This window comes from Hyperolius riggenbachi, chromosome 9 (genome assembly GCF_040937935.1).
Source record: "Hyperolius riggenbachi isolate aHypRig1 chromosome 9, aHypRig1.pri, whole genome shotgun sequence".
In the NCBI taxonomy this organism is placed as follows: domain Eukaryota; kingdom Metazoa; phylum Chordata; class Amphibia; order Anura; family Hyperoliidae; genus Hyperolius; species Hyperolius riggenbachi.
In genome coordinates, this window is record NC_090654.1 from 277,368,634 (window position 1) to 277,392,058 (window position 23,425).

Genomic DNA, 23,425 nt, shown 5'->3' on the forward strand with positions numbered 1-23,425 from the left:
GCCACTGAAGCGATAGAAAATAAGGAGTGTTCAAGAATATATACATACAGTATATACAGTGCAATAACCATCCTCGTGCTCAACATGTTTCACCCCAAAGGGCTTTGTCAAGAGTGCTGTACACAGGTGCAGTGCTATCTGCAGTATATACATCAAAGCATCTCCCCCACCACATCACATCAAACTGCCCCCCGGCAGCATATAGCCCAAGTCAGAGCTGGGTTGCCATGTGAGGCTCAGCTGGTAAATATGGTGGACAAATGTGGATGCCCACCCAAGGGGATGTCCCATGACACCCCCTCCCCCCCCCCCCCCCACACACACACACACACATTTCCCCATGCTTGTTCCCCTTATATGTCACTAAGGCATGGACGCTCAACCATGCCAATTTTTGCAACACTCATTGTTGTCAGGACCTGTACGGGTAAAACCGCATGTCCGTCCGTTACTATATATATATCAGTTGTTTGTAGACAGAGTTACGGCTACACACAGTCCACTCCATCAGATTTTGGTTTTAATAAATAATAGTATGTACAGTTTGGGCTCTTTCCAGTAGGACGTTTTGCACCATTGGGATGATTTGCAATATGATGTATACTGCTATACTGCACAGCTTTCTCAGTTTGCTGATCTGCACACTATCAAGCTCTCTGGGTTATTTGGAATATTTTCTGTTTTCCAGCGACAGGAAGTCAGGCTGCCTGGCTCTGATATGTGAGCTGATGGACATGAATATATACGAGCTGATAAGAGGTAAATGGATCATGTCATGGAAAAGGCTGGATTTATACTCTGTCCTTCATTAGGCCAACATTCTTTTGGCTTCTCTTCCATGTGCAGGCTCTTCTTCTACAGTATGTGTAATATCCATGTACTGCAGCCCCCTTCCTTTTCCATGTGCAGCCCCCTCTTCCGTGTGTAACATCCATGTGAATCAGTCCCCCTCCCATTTCATGTGCCGCCCACTCTTCTATGTGTAATATCCCTGTACAGCAGCCTCCATCCCATTCCATGTGCAGCCCCCTCCCCCTCTTCCATGTGTAACATCCATGCACAGCAGCCCTCCTCCCATTTCATGTGCAACATCCATGTACAGCAGCCCCTCCCATTTCATGTGCCGCCCCCTCTTCTATGTGTAATATCCCTGTACAGCAGCTCCCTCCCATTCCATGTGCAGCCCCCTCATCCATGTACAGCAGCTCCCTCCCATTCCATGTGCAGCCCCCTCTTCCATGTGTAACATCCATGTGAATCAGTCCCCCTCCCATTTCATGTTCCGCCCCCTCTTCTATGTGTAATATCCCTGTACAGCAGCCTCCATCCCATTCCATGTGCAACATCCATGTACAGCAGCCCCTCCCATTTCATGTGCCGCCCACTCTTCTATGATTAATATCCTTGTACAGCAGCCCCCTTTCATTCTATGTGCAGCCCCCTCTTCCATGCGTATCATCCTTGTACAGCAGCCCCCTCCCATTCCATGTGCAGCTTCCTCTTCCATGTGTATCATCCATGCACAGCAACCCCATTCCATGTGCAGCCCCCTCTTCCATGTGTAACATCCAAGTACAGCAGCGCCCCTCCCATTCCATGTGCAGCCCCCTCTTCCATGTGTAACATCCAAGTACAGCAGCCCCCCTCCCATTCCATGTGCAACCCATTCATTCCATGTGTAACATCCATGTACAACAGCCCCCTCCTATTCTGTATGCTGCCCTCTTTTCTATATGTAACAGCACAACCGCTCCACTAAGCCACCACCCACAACTGCGCCACGCACACTAAGCTGCCGCCCACAGGTGCTTCCAGATCCCTGCATATTTGCAACCGTTGGTTAGTATATACATTAGGATAAGTTTGAAATAATAAAAGATGATGTAAAAGATGATGGTTGTCATGGTGATCTCTCAGCTTCCATGTCCGTGCAACAACCATGGATTAGTATCAAGCTGAATACTCACCTGAAGGCGTCAGAAGATGGATCGAGGAACCACACAGTGATTCCACCCGACGAATGAGCCTTCCCTCTGATCCATCTTCCTACCCGCGGGAAGACACAACGTCATACGACGGGCATGAACGAAAGGTCAAGCGATCGAGGCACTTTGCATGCAAGTCTGAGATCTTAAAGAGAACCTGTAACAAAAAAAAGTTCCCCTGGGGGTACTCCCCTCAGGAGGGGGAAGCCTCAGGGTCTCAATGAGGCTTCCTCCTCCCCTGTAGCTGCAGGGAATCCAGCGCTGGCTCCCCCGAAGTGTCCCGCAATCCTCCATCGACAAGCCTGACAAGTGCTGATTTATTTACCTTTCCTAGCTCCTGCGGGGGCGCTGTTGCGGCTCTCCGCATGGAAATAGGCGAAAATAGCCGATTCCCATCGGGTCCGCTCTACTGCGCAGGCACAGGAGACTTGCGCCTGCGCAGTAGAGCGGCCCGACAGCGATCGGTTATTTCCGCCTATCTCCGAGCGGAGAGCCGATACTGCGTCTGTGCTGCAGCCCAGGAGGTAAATATTTACATCCCCGCTGTTCGGGGAGCTTTATCGCTGCCGCCGTGGGACAGAGGAGGACGGGGAAGCCTCAATAGGATCCGGAGGCTTCCCCCACCTGAGGTGAGTACCCCCCCCGGGGAGGTTTTTTTCGTTACAGGTTTTCTTTAAAGATCCGATCCGCCGTTACAGTTGTAATCCTTGCGCATTGCAAGGCATCAAAGATTTAATCGAGAGCACATACCCATGGTGCAAGATCGCAGAAACAATCGCTCGTCATGCAAAAAAATCGCCATTTATTGGAAAAATTGTTCAAAACGTCGCGTCTTATGTACGAGCCTTTATAGTTTTCCAAAAATTATCATAATGCAGAGCTGCCAGCAGGGGGCGTTGCTTTATTTATTTATTGTATTTATAAAGCGCCGACATATTACACAGCGCTGGACATTAGTTTAGGTTACAGACAATATTTGGGGGTGACAAACAGCAATACTACAATACAGGAATACAAGTAAAACCAGATCACGCAGCACAGTATGAGTACCAGGTAATGCTTAGTCCAGTGGTGTAACTAGAGCTCACTGGGCCCCCCTGCGAAACTTTGGGTAGGGCCCCCCTTTGACCCTGCTGTGCACTGAATAGGATCTGTCTACAAATCTTTGTCTGCCAAACTTTGTATGATTCCTTATCAGTGGCTGAGCAGATGCAGTGTAGAACAATTGTGCAGAGAGCAGGAAGTTGTTTCTTTGCATGCCCTTAGTTGTCAGTCTCTATGGACAGGGGGAAGAAACTTCTCCCCCCCACGGGCCCCCTGCTGCTTCTGGGCCCTCCTACAGATGCATCCCTTGCAGGGTCTATTGTTACGTCCCTGGCTTAGTCAGTCACTGGATGGGAGCATGAAGATTAGGCAAGTTAGGTTCACTCAGATGCATAGCATGGGTGCACAGTAATGGAGGTGCATGATCAGGTAGGACACAAAAGGAGGAGGAGGACCCTGCCCAAAGGATTACAATCTAGAGGGAGAGGTAGGGACACGAAAGGTAGGGGACCAGAGTCCAGCTGCGGGTTTAGAGCACTTGTGAGGGTTGGTAGGCTACAGTGAAAAGGTGAGTTTTGAGGGCCTTCTTGAAGATGTTGAAGGAAGGGGCTGCCCTAATGGGTGGAGGTAGGGAGTTCCATAGTGTTGGAGCAGCTCTTGAGAAGTCCTGGAGGCGGGCTTGGGACTGGGTGATGCGGGGGACGGTCAGGCGAAGTTCATTGGAGGAGCGGAGTGAGCGGCTAGGTGTGTATCTCTGAGTAAGATCAGAAATGTAGGTTGGACAGGTTTTGTGGACGGATTTGTAGGTGTATGTACTTTGAGCAAACCATAGGAAACTGTTGCATTGAGAGCAGTTTTCTCCCTTTTGCAGTATGGAATAGAGTTTCCCTATCATTCTGTGCTGCGTGTCACCAGCGCATGCACAGAACGACAGATGACGTCACACGCAGGCGCACGGTGATCTCAGAAACAGGTTTTACATAAAAAAATAAAAAATCACTTCAGGTACAATCAAAGCCCCAGTTTCTCCACACCCATGCCTCCTGCAGACCCCAAATATGCAGGGTATGCTGGGGTCCCCCGAGACTACATAATTTCTGAACTATATATATGATCAATATTTCATTACGTCAGTTAGGGCCCTTTTCCACCAGCGCGTTTGCGCTGGCTGAATCGCAAAAACGCAAACCGCTAGCGATTTTACAATCGCTACGGTTTGCTTTTTAACATAGGAATCGCGGTAGGTAATTTCCACTACCGCGATTCGCTTTTGACGGGAACGCGAACGCGCGGCGGAGCGATATTTGCCGCGATTTTGCTATGCAGTGCATAGCATAGCAAAATCGCGCCCGCGAACGTCGGGGAATCGCCGGTTTTGCGATTCAGCAATCGCTAGCGTTCAGCGTGAACGCTAGCGACTGCAGGTGGAAAAGGGCCCTAATCTGCTAATTATGATTACGTGAAAATGTGCATAATTTTTCGCAGTTGCGGCCATAATTAATTACGATTTGGAAATTCAAGTGATTTTACATAATCTATTCGTAATTTCACAAAATGTTGCGTAATTTTGTGCTGAGTTTAGTGGTTAATAGCAAGGCCCTCATACATGCTATTGTCACCAATATTGTGACGTATGTTAATGGAAATAAATGAAAAAAAATAATTTACAAAAACAACTTGTAGTTTTTGAGAAAATCGATTTTAAAAACGCAAAGATAAAATGGCTTTGAAGCTCAGAAAATTGTCAGTTTAAAAATGTTTTTCCATTTGAATTTTCAAAATCGGTTATCTCAAAAACTGCAAGGTCTTTTTGAAAAATGATAATTTGATTTGATTTGTTTTGATTTGTTCCCTCTATTCCCCTTAATATGCGTCACAATTGTTTGGGGGCTTCACTATTGAACGCTAAAGTTGGCACAGAACTACGCAAAAATTACGCAAAATTGTGAATTACGCAGAAGTACAGTTCCCGTTTACGTTTACATACGAAATTAAGATTTTCCCTGAAATTTTGCATTATGATTTCTCATCGCAATTGCAAATTATGATGCAAAATCATGATTATGTGAAATTAGTGCTCATCACTAACATCAATTGAAAATGCCAGAGTTTCAGATCGTTAAACATGGACGGGGGTCGCCAGCACACGCTGGCTTCTTGCCAAGGCCCTTCTTGTGTAAGCTAACGTGTGTACGCGCAGGAGTAAGCTTGTTTTGTGTCTGTAGAGATTACATCATGTTGCTATGTATGGCCCATCTGCTTCTGTGTACATAAAATCTGAATCCCAGGTACATTATGTACACATTTACCTGAACACCTGGGCTCCTTTGAAGTGGAGATCTGAGCACAGGCTGCCCTGGCCTGCAGATCACAGCAGGGAGTGGTGTGCTTTCCATGAATAGAGCTCTTCTGCCTGTGCTGCCTGGCATTGTGTACAAGCCACACACAGATAACAGCCTGATCACACACAACAATCTAACTGCTGATCAAAGAGTTATGCGCCTTTAACACAGCCTGCAGTATAGCCAGCCACCACTAGATGGGGACTCTCCTAAAACAGTCAGTACACACTGGTACCTGCACATTCTGCAAATCCTACAGTCTGTGCTCACAAATGTCAGGCAGCAGAGATTATTTACCCATAGCGCAATCACTTTTTCCACTGGTCATACACCTCTATGGGAAAAACACACATACTCAGACACACACACACACACTCATACACATACACACATTCATACACATACACACACTGATACACATACACACACTCATACATACACTCATACATACACATACACACACACACAGTCAGACATACACACATACATACATACATACATAGATACATACACACACACACACACACACACACACACACACACGCATATACACACACACACACAAAGCCATACACACACACACACGCATATACACACACACACACGCATACACACACACGCATACACACAAACACACACACAGGCATACACACACACATGCATACACACACACAGGCATACAGGCATACACACACACACACACACAGGCACACACACACACACACACAAAGGCATACACACACACACACACACGCATATACACACACACACACACAAAGGCATACACACACATACGCATACACACACACACGCATACACACACACACACAGGCATACAGGCATACACACACACACACACACACACACAAAGGCATACACACACACACACACACACACACAAAGGCATACACACACACACGCATATACACACACACACACACACACACAAAGGCATACACACACACGCATACACACACAGACACACACACACACACAAAGGCATACACACACACACAAAGGCATACACACACACACACGCATATACACACATACACGTGCATACACACACACACACACGCGCATACACACACACACACGCGCATACACACACACACGCATACACACACACACACACAGGCATACACACACACACACACTCAGGCACACACACACACACGCTTATCGGCTACAGCAGTGATTGATGCTAATCTGCTCACAGTTGATTGGTCACGACATTCTCCGTCAGTCACCCGCTGGCAAGGGCGTGCCCATCCGCTGCAATTTTACGCAGGTTACCAGCAAACTTACAACTGACCTAAATCTAATTAATTTCCGACCGGTCAATTAGTTTCCAATTGATTTCGGGTACTTATCAACGCAAAATGGATTGCAAAACCGATCGGAAGCAATTTTGACATCTACACACAATGCGTTTTCTTATCAGATCACTGGTCGATCTGATGGAAAAATTGTACTGTGGGGCTTAAAGGACCTCTGTCGTGAAAATCTTAAAATTTAAAATATATGTAAACACAAACAAATAAGAAGTACGTTTCTTCCAGAGTAAAATGAGCCATAAATTACTTTTCTCCTATGTTGCTGTCACTTACAGTAAGTAGTAGAAATCTGACAGAACCGACAGGTTTTGGACTAACACATCTCCTCATGGGGGTTCACAGGGATTTCTTTATTTTCAAAATGTACTTAGTGAATGGCAGTCGCTCTGTCCAACTGCCAAAAAGTGTGCAGCAAGCAGGGAGTCTGGCCAGCCTCTTTGTATAAATCTTTTTCAGGGAGTGTCTTTATAAAGAATAAAGACCATGCTGAGAATCCCCCATGAACTAGCCCAAAACCTGTCGGTAATGTCAGATTTCTACTACTTACTGTAAGTGACAGCAACATAGGTGAAAAGTAATTTATGGCTCATTTTACTCAGGAAGAAATGTACTTCTTTTTTGTATGTGTTTTATATTTTAAGATATTTGCGACAGTTCTTCTTTAATGGGCTCTGTCAGTGGAGTGTAATTAGACTCACACACCAGGCAGCCTGACTGTCTCTCTTGGAATTGTGGACTCTATGCAGAATGCCAGCTTACTGATTTTATTTATATTGTAAAAGAGAACAGAGGCGCCAAAAGGATAAAATCAATACTTAAAATGTTTACAATTGCTTAGGAGGCAGTGGTGGACTTACCTCCTACAAGCAGACACATAGGCTGTGTATTCAAGACAAGGTATGTTTATTGGTACACTCCAGGGGTTAATCGCAACGCGTTTCGCAGGCTAAACCCGCTTCATCAGGCAAATAAAAGATAGGAGTACACGACAGCGATTTGTCCGGGTAACACCTGGCGCTTCCCCACTGCTGTCCCCCCAGGGGAAAACTCCCCCCAAGTGCCCCGCCCCCCTTCCCCCGCTTGTGTGTGTGTGTGTGGGGGGGGGGGGGGGGGTAAGAAGCTCTGTTCTCCCCAGAAATTATTTCCAGCCGGGTAGCATGAAAAGTAGCCGGGTGGGGCGAGATCAGAGAATGCAGGTCTGGTGCTTCTGTGTGCAACTCTGCTTACAGCATAGGAGGTGGTGAGCTGCTGCCAACCGAGTGCTCAACAAAACTAACCGGGTGGAGCACCTGGCTAAAAGAGCCTGGGGAGAACACCACTGAGGGGGGTGCAGCAGGGGGACAGGTTAGATTTTTCACTGCATGCGGGGGGGAGGGGGAAGCATTTTGTTGCAATTCTTACTTGGGGGGGGGGGGCAGCGGGCAGGGGTGCATTTACACTTGTACGGAGCGGCCAGGTTGGTGGCGTAGGTAATGATAGATTCATGATAAAATCAATCGGTAATCGGCCTGTGGTGTATTGGCTGTCAACGGATCTCTCTCTGATCAGGTTCAATTATAGAGAGATCTGCCTAGCATGTCACATGACCTGGCCCTATACCTTGGCTAGCTGTCTGAAACAGTTTACGAAACGTTTTAATCTTGTGTGTGTGTGTGTACTGTATACATCATTGTGTTTTGTCACCGATCAGTAAACGATTACGTCAGCAGAGAAGTCGCCTGAATCATGCTGATCTCTCATTGGTCACGTTCTTTCTCTCTCACAGAGCGAAGACATCCGTTACCTGAAAACAAAGTGCGAAATTACATGTATCAGCTGTGCAGATCGCTGGAGCACATCCACAGGTAGGCCAGAGTACAGAAGGTCCTGTGAGTAACACTGAACTCCCGGATGTGCTGCAGGACTCTGTGTCCTCTCAGTAGGAGATCTCAGATAATAACATTCCTTGTTAGGTAACTGGAACACAAGTTACCTGCCACCGGTGCAGCCGCTGCCTCCTCCCCCAGCTCCTCCTCTGTGTATAGAGCTGCCATTCTCTGCATGCTGTATCCTGGAGCAATCTACATGTGCTGGTCGGGGCCACAGACAAGGCATCATGCCTAGTACACACCATACAATTTTCTGTTTTTCTGTTATTTTTTCTGTAAGATATTTTGTAATTAGATTATTTTTTTGTAAAGTACAGGCCCATACACACGTCGGATTTTAGCGAACGACCCGTCGTTTGAACGTTCCGTCGTTCGGACGTTTTCGCGTCAAATCCGACGTGTGTACAGACTATCGTTCGGGTGATAAGACTGGTTACCAACGATCCGACTGGTCATTATCTCTGGTGCATTGTCTTCTGGTTATCTCCTGCTGAGTAGAACAATGCCTAATTGCTAGGCAGATAGATGGTTAGATAGATAATTTCTAAAGGCCCATACACACGTCGGATTTTTGCGAACGACCCGTCGTTTGAACATTCCGTCGTTCCGTCGTTCGCACGTCAAATCCGGCGTGTGTACAGACTATCGTTCGGGCGGATCGCTGAAAACCAGTCTTATCACCCGAACGATAGTCTGTACACATGCCGGATTTGACGTGCGACCGACGGAACGTTCAAACGACGCGTCGTTCGCAAAAATCCGACGTGTGTATGGGCCTTTACATGTTGGAAATTATGTATCTGGCAGGTAAATCTAACAGAAAATCTAATGCTGCAAATACACGGGCCAATCCGGCGGCCAATTAGCCGCCGGATTGATTCCCGCCGCGTCCTCGCTCGTCCGCGCGTGCGGATCAATTACCGCTCGCCCCCGCCGGCGCTTCCTTATCAGCGATCGATTCCCTGCCATTGTCCGCCGGCGGGGATCGAGCGGGCGCGGGTCGAGCGGCGTGATCGGACCAGCTGAATATTATCAGCTGGTCGGATCAGCTGGTCGATACACGGTACAGAAACGTACCGTGTATCCTCAGCATAAAGGTGCGTACACACGCACTACGGCCTCCAATGACGGGTCCTTCAGATCCTCCCGCTCAGTGGATCGTTCAGGAACAGCCTTATCAGTCCGCCGTCAGCGCGTACACACGCACTACTGTCGGCTGAAAGTCCGTCCAGCAGGAGGGTCTGAAAGACCCGTCGTTGGCGGCCGTACTGTGTGTGTACGCACCTTTACAGAAAATTGTATGGTGTGTACTAGGCATAACAGCCCATTTCCACTAGTGATTCCCTGCACGCAAATTCATAGCTCCCAACTGTCCCTCTCTGGCAACCAAATCCCTCTGTTCCTTTTTCTCCCTCATATGTCCCTCTTTCAGGACTGGTGTACAGATCTGTGTAAATATATATGTATTTTTTTAGCAGAAAAATGTATTTAACTGACTCTACACTTTATTCCCATCAATTAAATTGATATATTTCTTATTTTAAAATTTTAAAATGAAGAAAAACCAATGATAGTAAAAAAGGACCAGTGTGGTTTGAATGATAAGACAACATCTTTTGATTCTGAATTCTTTGTGATTGTCTTTTGTGTTTTGCATGCATGACGGGGGGTGTGGTCAGAGGTGTGGCAAGGGTGTGTCTTAAAATTGTCATCTACCTTTTATGAAAAAGTTAGCGGGTATGGAATTTAGACGGGGAATCGCAGCCTATTGATATCAACAGGCTGCTTCTAAATTTGCATGCAGAGAAATAAAATAGATAGTTGGCAGCATTTTTAATTTTTTTTTTTTTGCATGCGAACCCCTCCACAGTTAGGGCTCATTCACACTATGGGCTTGATTCAACTCTTATTACGGCCACGCTAGCATTTTCACACGCATTTTTGCATTTTGCGTGCATAGTCGCGCACAATCACGAATTTTCACACACACTAATTCACGATTGTGAGCAAAACGCGAAATGCATGCAAAACGTTAAAATTCGCGCAAAACGTTAGCGCGGCCTTGATACGAGTTATCACGGTTTAGTGAATGAAGCCCTATAAGCATTTCTTTTTTTTATTTTAAGCGCCGGCGATTTTAGAAATTGCCCCAAAAGCATTTGTGCTAAGATTCCCTATGAGAGTGTTCACATGTGAGCGTTTCGATTTTACTAAAATCGCAAACGCGCTACATGTACCATTTACTGAGCGCTTTGGCTCAATGGAAGGTATAGGGACATCGCAAAGCGCTTGAAAAGGCGTTTTGTTTGTATTGTAATTTCCGAGCGCTTTTATGAATAAATACATTGTATTTATTCATTTCCGGGTCAAAGAGTTCACTTGACTGAAGTCAGGAAGTGAAAAAACGAATCGCTCAGCCAAAGCGCTTACAAAGCGCTTTTCTAAGTGCAAAGCGCAGAGAAAGGCGCTTTTAAAAAAACTCTCCATAAATTTTATAAAGTGAACATAGCCTCAGAGAGATTCAGATCAGATGCATAATCGCACTTGAAAACATTTCAACATCTGTCTCAAAGACGCACAAATGCAAATGGGCCCTTAAAAAAATCTGTAACAAACAAAATACCCGTATATACTCGCATATAAGCCGACCCATGTATAAGCCGAGGTACCCACTTTTCCCCCAGACACCAGGAAAAAGTGATTGACTCGTCTATAAGCCCCCTCCCCAGTATAGCCCCCACCACTGTAACCAGATGTGCCCCCAGTACAAGTCCGCTCCCCTCCCCAGGATCACACAGCTGTGTCTGAAGAAGCTACTAGATGGCATCAGATATGAGACACAGGAAGAATCCCCGCTCATTGTACCGCTGACACATTCCTTGCACGCTCCGCTCCACAAGCCGGGGAACGCAGGTAGTCTTGAGCAGCGCACTTTGCACACCATGTTGCAGGGGATGGGGGGCACAGACTCAGCAGGGGGCCAGCTGGTAAGAGCAGGATCACTAGTGCACAATCCTTACACTCCTCTGCCAGTAACAAAACCTGCTCCACCAGTCGTTCTGCTCCAGTGACTCGCATATTAGCCGAGGGGGCTAAAAAAAAAACCTAAATAATAATCTGTTCACACTTATCAGTCCACAGTAACTGTAACACAAATATCCGACCTGCACAATTTTTCCGAACAGCAAATGTGTTCCTCCCAGAAACCTGTGGCGTGGACACTGCACTGTTCACTTGGTTGGCCATTGGCAACCAGGCTGGATGTGAACCGGGTCTTATAAAAACTAAGAACACCCCCTCCCCACCCCTCCTTCCCAGTCAGTCCATGAATCCTTTCTTGCACAGGAAGTGGCTGAAATCACCAGCTGTGTGAGGAAGCAGCACAGGCAGCCGTTATAGAAGTAGCTCCAGAATTGCCGGCTGTGCGTTGCTTTCAGCTGACCGTTACTAGCCGGATAGCTTCATCGTAGGCCATTTTCCTCCAACCTCTGGCCTTACCAGATATAACCTAAATACACACTGCCTCCACGTATGATTATTGTATACTATCCCAACCTCTTGTTTCCTCCCTATTTCTCTAGATTGTAAACTCACAAGGGCAGGGCTCTCTCCCCCTTTGTGTCTTTTGAATTTGTTATAAATTGTAATCATTATATTACATTTGTCACTGTAATCACTATGGCTTTCATTCATAAAGCATTCCCGCATGTGGTAATGCTGAAAACGGCTGACTTTACCGAGCACTTAGCAAAATGTCAATTCATAAAAGCTGTGACCGCATGAAAAGCTCAAATTACCGAGCAGTGAGGTAAATTACCGCCTTGTGTGGTGATTATAACAACACATGTCACTAAATGTCAATTCATAAAGATTAGAGCAGGCGTATTGGGACGGAAAATACCGCTCCCTTTGAAGAGGTGATAAGGGTGCGAATAACAGCAAAGTTAATGGGGACAGATCTCCCAGGCAGCAGTGGTGAGAGCAGAACAAAAAAGGCTTTCCAGAATACCCCAGGCTGTGTTTTTTAACCTCTTGGGTACCTGTTTTCATAAGTTTTTTTTTTACACCAGAAAGCCTGCGCAGAGCCGGGACAAGGTCCTCCAGCACCCAAGGCTGAGACACCAAAGTGCGCCCCTCCATCCCTGCCACCCCGAGCCATCAAACACTGATTGCTATTAGACTAAGAGGCGCCACAGGACCCACAACCTCCCCAACACCTTAATATCTAGTTATCTGGCTTGCAGTCACTGCTATGTATCCCCTTTTCTTATTTCTTTCTGCTTCAAACACAATTAGGAATGACAGCTGAATGAATTCTGTGCCCCCTCCTACACTGCGCCCTGAGGCTGGAGCCTCTCCAGCCTATGCCTCGGCCCGGCTGCATGTGTAACATTTCTTGAAGTTCTTCTAAGCTGTGGCAATTTAATAGATTGTTTAGGAAGACTAATAGACAGATTCAGGGCAAACAGAGACAGTTTAAAAAAGAATGCACATCTAAAGAGAAGTTGGGGATGCCTCTTTTATTGTAACGCTGTCTCTTCAGGAGAAAATGGGCTCGATTAACAAAGCGGTGCTAACCCAGTTAGAGACTTTAAGCGTGATAACCATTGCACCACGCTGGTGAAAAGCCAGTTTAGGCGTGATAAGTTTAGGCGTGATAAGTTTAGATAAGTTTAGATTGCGCGCAAAGTCCCGCACGCAAAGCAGCGCCATTAAACTCTATGCGAAGTGCACCAGACTTTGCTAGCGCAAAACTTTTGATCAGCTGTGCACTGCGGTGCTAACCCAGTTGGTGGTATAGTTATCACGTCTAAAAACTTATCACTCCTAAACCTATCACACCTAAACTTATCACGCCTAAACTGAGTTTAGGCGTGATAAAGGGCTTTTCACCAGCGTGCTAACTGTTAGCACCATTTTGTGAATCAAGCCCAATGTATCAACTCAGGCAGCTTCTCATGTTACCACCACCCTTAGGTCGGGAAAATACCGAACTTCTACCGCAACTGTAAACATTTTTATGAATTAGCACACACAAGTCTAAAATACCGAAAGTGGTATTTTCCCGCCCAGATTTTTTTACCGAACATACTTTTATGAATGATAGCCATTGTCTACCAATACTGTATAACATACCAGTGTCTATATTTGGTGTATACCATTGTCGGTGTTATTATGTACCACATGTTTTGTTTCTTACTCTGTATTGCACCACACAATATGGTGCCGCTTTATAAAACAATAATAATAACAATAAGTTATGCCGCTTTGTGAATGCAGCATAACTACTGGAATCATCCAGTCCTTACAGCTAGACCTGCATGTTTCCCTCTGGTTGGATGAGCTCCCTGAGGTATTACTTTTTCTGCATTAAATATTCTCTCTTTGGCTATTGCAGAAATGGGATCTTTCATCGCGACGTCAAGCCGGAAAATATTCTAATAAAGGTGAGGAATGTGACAGATTGATTCCCAGTCACTGTATGGGGAGTGCTGGGCAAAGCATCAGACAAAGGCTTCCATTCACGCAATACGGCATGGTTGTGAAATGTCAATTCACTAAGGCTGTTACCACATGGAAACGTGAAATTACCGACTAGTGAGGTACATTACTGATTTGTGAGGTAAATTACCAACTATCGAGGTAAATTACTGATTTGTGATGTAAATTACCGACTAGCAAGGTAAATGACTGATTTGTGAGGTAAATTACCGACTTGTGAGGCAAATTACTGATTTCTGAGTTAAATTGTGGACTAATGAGGTAAATTACTGATTTGTGAGATAAATTACCGACTAGTGAGGTACATTGCTGATTTGTGAGGTAAATTACAGACTAGTGAGGTAACTTACTGATTTGTGAGGTAAATTACCGACTAGTGAGGTACATTGCTGATTTGTGAGGTAAATTACAGACTAGTGAGGTAACTTACTGATTTGTGAGGTAAATTACCGACTAGTGAGGTACATTACTGATTTGTGAGGTAAATACCTCATTAAATCTCAATTAACCTTTTACAGATTGACGCATCTATGCCCTGCATGTGGCAGCATGGATCTGACAGGATGTAGACTGCAACAATCCTCGCCTCGCAGTCAAGCTTCTCCCTCCGATCGCGCCATTATCTCCCTGCCACAATACACACGCCCTGCCGTCTCTATGACGGCAGAGCTCTGTGAGCCTGTCAGGAGCCGTTTTCATTGGCTCCTGACCCAGTCATCACTTTAAGCCAATACCATTGGCTTACATTGATTGAAAGGGTCAGGAGCCAATGAAAGCAGCTCCTGACCAACGCACAACGCTCTGCCGTCATAGCGACGGCAGATAGAGAAACCTGCAGCAATGGGTGAGCAGTGTGATCGGCGGGACTGCGCAGAGATTCGTCGGTAAGCGCCGTTTTGCGCTGCTTTGCTGTACCCAGCAATCTCTGGTTCTTATAGGAGTTCTTTGGGGGGGGGGTTACAATAAAAATAGAGGACACTTACCTGGGGCTTCTACCAGCCCCCTTGAAGCTGTAATGCCCCGCGCCGTCCTCCAACGATCCGCCGTTCTCCGTCGCCGGTCCTGGTCTGATCGGCATCTGAGACCCACTGCAGCTGCGTGGCCGTGGCCGCATGTGTGCTCGCTCCCGCGCATGTCATCGGGAGCTTACTGTGCAGGCGCAGTACAAGAAAACTTTGTACTGCGCCTGCGCAGTAAGCTACTGATGACGTGCGCGGGAACGAGCATTATTCGTCTTATTAGATGAATATATTACCGGGTCCGGCGGCGGGGAACCGAGGATCGTAGGAGGACGGCACGGGACATGACAGCTTCAGGGGGCTGGTAGAAGCCCCAGGTAAGTGTCCGTTTTTATTTTAAAAAACTCCCAAGAGAACCCCTTTAAGGGGGCAGAGAATGCTGAATGGTGTGTGGTAGATTTGTCAATTTCCTCATACTGTATATACAGTATATTCTGGCGTATAAGACTACTTTTTAACCCTTGAAAATCTTCTGGAAAGTCAGGGGTCGTCTTATACGCCAGGTGTCATTGATGCTGGTGGTGGTGATTCGCCCTATCCTGTTACCACCTCTCAGATCTCGCTGCTGAGGACTGTAGTGAAGATCTGAGAGGCAGAGAAGGAGGTAAATAGGATACAAGGGCGGGGCCAGACGGGTGAAAGAGGCGTGTTTTATGGGCACAGCGCGATCTATTCTATACCGCTCTGATAAACAGGGAGAGCTGACCAATCCAGTTAGGGAGAGTTGACCAATCCTACCAGTCAACCGCCTATATGTTGTTATATACTGGATACCACATACAGCACAGCACCAGTATCTGTTCATAAATAACATAGCACCAGTATATGATCTTTTTTTTTAAATTTTTATTTGGTGTGCGTTGGAAGAGGGGTAGTCTTATACGGCGAGTATATCCCAAACTATATATTTTAACTGTAAAAGTTGGAGGGTCGTCTTATACGCCCGAATATACCGGTACTTCCGTGCAATTTTCTCAGAGTTTTCAATCATCTTTTTCTTAATTGGGTAAAAATTGAACACAGGTGTGTGGTACATTGGTCAGACTTTTTAAATGTAATGCTAGGTACACACCATACAATTTTCTGTTAGATTTACCTTCCAGATCAATTATTTCCAACATGTCCGATCTTAATTTTGATCGATTTTTCCGATTGATTTCCATAGGAGTGAACAGAAATCGATCGGAAAATCAATCGAAATTATGATCAAACGTTGTAAAAAAATCGATCTGGCAGGTAAATCTAGCAGAAAATTGTATGGTGTGTACCTAGCATTACGATCAGTAAGAAAAATTGATTGCAATTCTTGAACTGAAAATATATTTTAAAAATTGTAGAGTGTGCGGCCACCTTTACACTTTACAGCCACTTTATATTCACCACCTGTGATCAAGGCTGGGCCGAGGCAGAGGCGAGAGAGGCTCCAGCCTCAGGACGCAGTGTAGGAGAGGGCCCACAACTCACTCAGCTATCATTCCCCTATTGTGTTTGAAGCAGAGACATAAGAAAAGGGGATACATGGCAGTGACTGCAAGCCAGATAACTAGAGATTAAGGTGTTGGGGGCCCTGGGGCTCCTCTTAAGGTGGCCATACACTGGCCCGATTCGCGGCCGTTTCGACAGCAGATTCGATCCTGGGATCGAATCTGCTGCCAATCGTTCGCGCTAAACGCACCCGCCGATCCGATTCCTCCCGAAATCGGATCGGTCCGTCGATCGCGCCGTGCGTGAAATTACCCTCGATCGCCCGCGGGTAGGGTGCGCGTCGCTAGTGGCGGCCGATCCGATCAGGTATACATTACCTGACGCTGGCTCCCGGGCGTCTTCTCAGCGCTGCACCGCTCTGTTCCTGCTCCATCCCAGCGCTTCCTGTGTCAATGCAGTGACCAGGAAGTTCAAATAGAGGGCGCCCGGGAGCCAGCGTCAGGTAATGTATAGGGGAGGGGGCACAGGCGGCAGAAGCAGCTCAACAGATTGTGATCGGTTTCATGCTGAAATCGATTCACAATCTGTTTGCAGTAAAGGCAGCCATTCAATCCCTCTCTGATCAGAATCGATCAGATAGGGATCTGTCACCTGGTCGATCTAATGGCAAATCGACCAGTGTATGGCTACCTTAGCAATCAGTGTGTGGTGGCGAGGTGGGAGGGATGGGCGCACTTTGCCAGGCCTGTCCGCCCATGAGGCAGGGTGAAACAAATGCCTCAGGCGGCACTTCTGGGGGGCGGCACCCACCTGTGTATGGGGGGCCGCCGAGCTGGAGGGGGTAGCGGGCAGGTAGGGGATGATGGGCACAGCGGCGGGGAGGGGGGTCGGACCCCCCCTCCCTCGCCTGGGTCCCCCGATCTGCGCTCCCCCTCCAGCTTTAAAAAGTTAAGTAGCAGCCGCCGCTATTAGTAAGAGGCAGTGGGTGGGGATGACTCACCTCTTCCGCGTTCCAGCGTGCGTTCCACTGTCGTCACTTCCTGCAATGCCGGCCACTGTATTGTAAGTGGACGGCATTGCAGGAAGTGACGACAGTGGAACGCGGAAGAGGTGAGTCATCCCCACCCACTGCCTCTTACCAATAGCGGCGGCTGCTACTTAACTTTTTAAAGCTGGAGGGGGAGCGCAGATCGGGGGACCCCGCCGCTGTGCCCAATACCCCCTACCTGCCCGCTACCCCCTCCAGCTCAGCGGCCCCCCACCCACGGCTTGAGGGGGAAGGCGGCGATTTCTTTCAAGATTGCCTCAGGCCCTGGCACTTTGGTGTCTCAGCCTTGAGTGCTGGAGGAACTTGTCCCGGCTCTGCCTGTGATAAATGTCAGAATGTAAATCAGGGAGAGGAAAGACTTTACAGTGGGCAAACACTGACTAAATAATCTATAAATGAATATTATAAACAATAAGCAATTTTATTCATCACATTTATGTTTACTGGCTCCCTGTATTGTTCCAGCAAGATGTCCTGAAGCTGGCAGACTTTGGTTCGTGCCGCAGCATCTTCTCCAAGCAGCCGTACACAGAATACATATCGACACGCTGGTACCGAGCTCCGGAGTGCCTCCTTACCGATGGCTACTACACTTACAAAATGGACATCTGGAGTGCTGGCTGCGTGTTTTTCGAGATTTGCAGGTAAGACGTGTTTCCTGCAGAATGAAAAGGGTACATCAAGGTCCTGTGCATATCTGCTTTATGCTGCACATTGTATGGGGTGCCGTTTCTACCTACAAGCAGTAAGGCCTTGTTCACACTAAGGGAGCTTTCAGGGGTTTTTAAGCGCCGGCGATTTTCAAAAACGCCCTAAGAGCACTTGTGCAATGATTCACAATGAGAATGTTCTCATATGAGCTGTTCGATTCCGATCCGCTCACAAAAGGGCTGCCTTTACCATTTTCTGAGCAATTTGCCTCGATGGAAGGTATAGGGAAATCGCAAAGGGCTTGAAAAAATGCTTTGTATAGCGATTTCTCCAGCGCTTTCATGAATAAATACATTGGCTATAATTCATAAAGCATTTCCGCATGCGGAAATACTGAAAACAGCCGACTTTACCGAGCACATAGCAAAATCTCCATTCATAAAGGCTGTTTCCGCATGAAAAGCTGACATTACCGAGCAGAGCGATAAATCACCGCCTTGTGCGGTGATTATCGTAAAAAATGTAACAAAATGTCAATTTATAAATATTACCGCAAGCGGTATGAGGACGGGAAATACCGCTCCCTTGGATGTGGCGAGAACCATGCTGAGTTAGGGCCTTTTTCCACTAGCCTGCGATTTGCGATTTGATTCTGATCGCAAATCGCAAGGTACATTAAACTAATGGAAACTGCAGCAGCAATGTCCATTAGTGCGATCCGATTGAGATGCGATTTTGGTCAAAGCGCAATCGTCGTCCTGACGCGTTTTGTATGCGATTGAGCTGCACTATAATGAGTATAGTAGGAATCGCATGGTGGAAATTGAAACGCGATTGCGATCGGAATCGCGATCTCATTTCATAGTGGAAAAGAGCCCTTAACCCTCCTGGCGGTCTATTAACCTGCCTGGCGTTCTATTAAGATCGCCAGGGAGGCTGCGGGAGGTTTTTTTTTTTAATAAAAAAAAAACTATTTCATGCAGCCAACTGAAAGTTGGCTGCATGAAAGCCCACTAGAGGGCGCTCCGGAGGCGTTCTTCCGATCGCCTCCGGCGCCCAGAATAAACAAGGAAGGCTGCAATGAGCAGCCTTCCTTGTTTTGCTTACATCGTCACCATAGCGACGAGCGGAGTGACGTCATCGACGTCAGCCGACGTCCTGACGTCAGCCGCCTCCAATCCAGCCCTTAGCGCTGGCCGGAACTTTTTGTTCCGGCTACGCTGGGCTCAGGCGGCTGGGAGGACCCTCTTTCGCCGCTGCTCGCGGTCGGATCGCCGCAGAGCGGCGGCGATCAGGCAGCACACGCAGCTGGCAAAGTGCCGGCTGCGTGTGCTGCTTTTTATTTGAGCCAAATCGGCCCAGCAGGGCCTGAGCGGCAGGCTCCGGCGGTACTGGACGAGCTGAGCTCGTCCAGACCGCCCAGCAGGTTAAAAACCGCCAGGGGGCAGCGCATCCGTTTTTTTTTTTTTGTTTTTTTTTTAAATCATGTAGCGAGCCTAGGGCTCGCTACATGATAGCCGCTGTGCAGCGACATCCCGCTACCCTCTTCGATCGCCTCCGGCGATCGGCGATCAGGAAATCCCGTTCAAAGAACGGGATTTCCTGGAGGGCTTCCCCCATCGCCATGGCGAAGGGGCGGGATGACGTCACTGACATCATGATGTCTAAGGGAGTCCCGATCCACCCCTCAGCGCTGCCTGGCGCTGATAGGCCAGGCAGCGCACGGGGGTCTAGGGGGGGGAGGCTCTACGGCGCGGAGGATAGCGGCAAATCGGCGCGGGGCGGCAGCGATCGGTGTGCTCACGCAGCTAGCAAAGTGCTGGCTGCGTGCAGCAAAAAAAAATTACTCAAATCGGCCCAGCAGGGCCTGAGAAAACCTCCTGCGCGGCTTACCCCGAACTACGTTCGGGGTTACCGCCAGGAAGGTTGATAGAGACACAGACCTCCCAGGCAGCTGCAGTAGAGCGGAACACGGAGAAATGTATCAATTCAGCAGCTTGCTGTGTTTCCGCAAGCCTACCGCCTGCCTACCGCCAGCCTAGTTCGGGAAATCTCCGCACTGCTATCGCAACTGTGCACTTTTTCATGAATGACCACACAGAAGTCTAAAATACCGACAGCGGTGTGTTTTCCCGCACTGATTCTCATTACCGACAACATTTTTATGAATGATACCCATTGTATTTATTCTTTTCCAAGTGAAAGAGTTCACTTCCTGACTAACGTCAGGAAGTGAAAAACCAAATCGCTCTGCAAAAGCGCTTTACTAAAAATTCCTAACGCGCAGATTTGCGCTAAAAAAAATCGTGCATAGAAACGCAAAACGCAAGTGCTCGATTTATGATGTGAACAAGGCCTAATAGTGTCTGCTCCTGTGTTTGCCTGGTGTATGGGCTGCTGCAAAGAACAAACGACTGGGTCTCGACCTGGATTTATGCACTTATAGCTTGATTTATTAGTAGCACAATCATTAGATAGTACGACAATTCGGCACACATTTATTATTACCAAGCAACTTATTATTATTACAAGCTTTCCATTGCTGCCTACTGATATTTGGTATGTGAAAGTTCATAAACCTCCGATATGGTTTGTCCACTTGAGGGCGCTGGTCTTCCAGAATACGTTACAAGCAGAATGGCAGCAAACATAAAGGAGATAGACTACCCTGAGATACAGTATGATCTCCATGTCCTGCAGAGAGATATAATCACCATGGTTAATATCCAGCTCTCATAATGCAATACATGTGGTGCTTTACAGAGTACACAAGACCCCTCACATGATACCTGCACTAAGGGCAGATTTCCACTGAGCCCGATTCTGCAGCGTTTCCCCGCAGGCGAGAGGGGATCAGATATTGGGGAAGGGTACAGGTCCCGGCCTGACAGCCGTTTCACAAGGACTTCTTCAGTAGTAGCTGTTCTGGTTCAGGGTCTCTGAAGAAGGGGAGCTCCCCCTGGAACTGCTGTCGGGGCGGAGCCTGCACCTTTCCCCACTGTCTGTTTAATGCTTTTAAAGTGATTCTGAGCCGAAGCTTCGGGTTCAAAATCAGATACTTACACTGAAGAGATCCTATTGAGGTTTCCCTCAGTGGTCGTAAGCCCCCCATTGCTGAGTGCGGCCCCTCCTCTTCCTGGATAATGGACGTGCAGTAGTCGTGCGAGCGCGCATGTGCAGTAACACGGAGCTCTGGGTTACTGCGCATGAACGGCCAGGCTCGGCTGGCTATTGCGTGTCCATGATCAAGGAAGAAAAAGCTGCGCAGCCCCGATTGTATTGGTGACAATGCCTTGCCGCTAATGTTCCGGGGGGCCGCCCTTAGTGACGGGGGACCACGGAGCAGAGAGGGAAGCATCAATAGGATCCGGAGGCTTCCCTCAGGCAAGTATCTGATTTTGTATCCGAGCTTTGGCTCGGGATCACTTTAATGACTGAGCTTTAACTACCTAACGACCGCGTCATGCCAATAGGTGTGACCGCGGCAGCCCCAGGGCCGCCTAACGCCAATTGATGTCAAGTCCTGGGGCCGGCTACTGCAGGAGATCGCGTGCAGGCTGCGCGCACATATCCTGCTTGAGGGGCGGAGCGCCGCCCCACCTTCAGTCTCCAAGCGGCGATCGGACCCCACCAACAGGAAGCTCTGTTGTGAATCACTTGTGCGATGTGTTGTGCGGCCCTGCAGCTAGGCCTGGTCTTTAGGAGGGTTTAACACTGTGGTCCTCAAGAGGTTAATAAAGCCTGTAAATTTAAGCTAAGCCACTTCGTTCCCGACCCCCTCACATGTTATTGGCTAAGAACAAACAAAAAAGAGCGCTCTGAGACTGGCAGTGAGTTGCAATCACACTGTCCTATCCAGGACAGGTCTTGCCTGGAATGTAGTGGCTGTCAGTAAGGATTAGCCTAAGTCAGCATGTGTCCCTCTAAGATGGCAGCCGGGACCAGGCTCTCCAGTCAGCAGCGGGCACAAGACTTCAGCGAGTAGTCCAGGATGCAGGAAAGGAGGCGCGGTGTAGCTAGACGCAACCGTTGATCTCCTTGGAGGGAATCCACAGAGGAGGGAAAGGTGTCAGCCCGTCTCAGTGCTACTGGCAGCTGTAAGGAGGGCTGAGAAGTCACGTGGTTGTTAGGGAATGCTTACCGTTACTATATAAAAGCACTACGGGGGAACAGAAAGTGACTAAAAGTCACTTTATTAACCACTTAAGTCCATCTGTCGGCGTGCTCCCTAGAATAACATCATAAATGAAACATACTCCTCTCTCCATTTCAGCTTCCATCCTCTCTTTCCTGGCTTGAATGAGCTGGACCAGATCTCCAGAATCCACGATGTCCTCGGCACGCCACAGTCAGCAGTGCTCAGAAAGTTTAAGCAGTGAGTACCGTACATTCGCTTCTGTGTATCGCTGCAACTTGACACTTTTCAAAATTCACCTTCAGTAGAAACTCCAGGCAATGGAAATTTCAGCAACTTGTTTCCAGCAACCAATGTGCCCTGCTGATATCAGTGCAGGTGCTGGGCTTACCTGCAGAGTGGATGTCTCTCCCAGACTCCCACCACCCCACCAATTCACCAAGCTGGAAGCAGCTACTGCATGGTGACATCATATTCTGTCCAGTGAGACTGAGCTGTGGGAAAACGGTCCGCTGCTCAGAATCAGTGCTACTGTAAAAGAGACCCATACATTTGTATGCTCCTCTGAAGACAGTCAGTGCTATATAAATACATAATAATATTATGGTAGGACTTTACACTATTGGATCAATTCATAAAAGGCTGTGCAGGGAATAAATCTTGTCGGGAAAATACCGCATTCGGTATTTTAGACTTTTGTGTGCTAATTCATAAAAATCTTTACAGTTGCGATAGAAATGCTGGGATTTCCCGAACTAAGCTGGCGGTAACACGAGAAGCTGCCTGAGTTGTTACATTTCTCCGTACAGAGACAGCGTTACAATAAAAGAGGCATCCCAACTTCCCTTTAGATGTGCCTGTTTTGTTATACTGCCTCTGCTTGCCCTGAATCTGCACTGAGGCCTAGTGCACACCGGAGCGTTTCCGCTGCGGTTTGCGATCTGCTTGCGGGTGTGGATCCGCTAGGGTAATGTATTTCAATGGGCTGGTGCACACCAGAGCGGGCTGCTGCAGATTTTGGATTGCGGATGCGTTTCTGCCTCAATGTTAAGTATAGGAAAACCGCAAA

General features: G+C 47.6%; 1 protein-coding gene across 3 annotated transcripts in view; it reads left to right on the plus strand.

Moving 5' to 3' along the window:
* Nucleotides 1-23,425, plus strand: part of MOK (MOK protein kinase) — a 53,010-nt gene that overhangs the window by 14,114 nt on the left and 15,471 nt on the right. For all 3 annotated transcript variants that reach the window (XM_068254638.1, XM_068254637.1, XM_068254639.1), the window contains exons 4-8: nt 689-759; nt 8,474-8,552; nt 13,975-14,023; nt 18,036-18,214; nt 22,495-22,596. In XM_068254638.1, the coding sequence (XP_068110739.1) occupies nt 689-759; nt 8,474-8,552; nt 13,975-14,023; nt 18,036-18,214; nt 22,495-22,596 (480 nt within the window). The remainder of the gene's footprint in view (nt 1-688; nt 760-8,473; nt 8,553-13,974; nt 14,024-18,035; nt 18,215-22,494; nt 22,597-23,425) is intronic.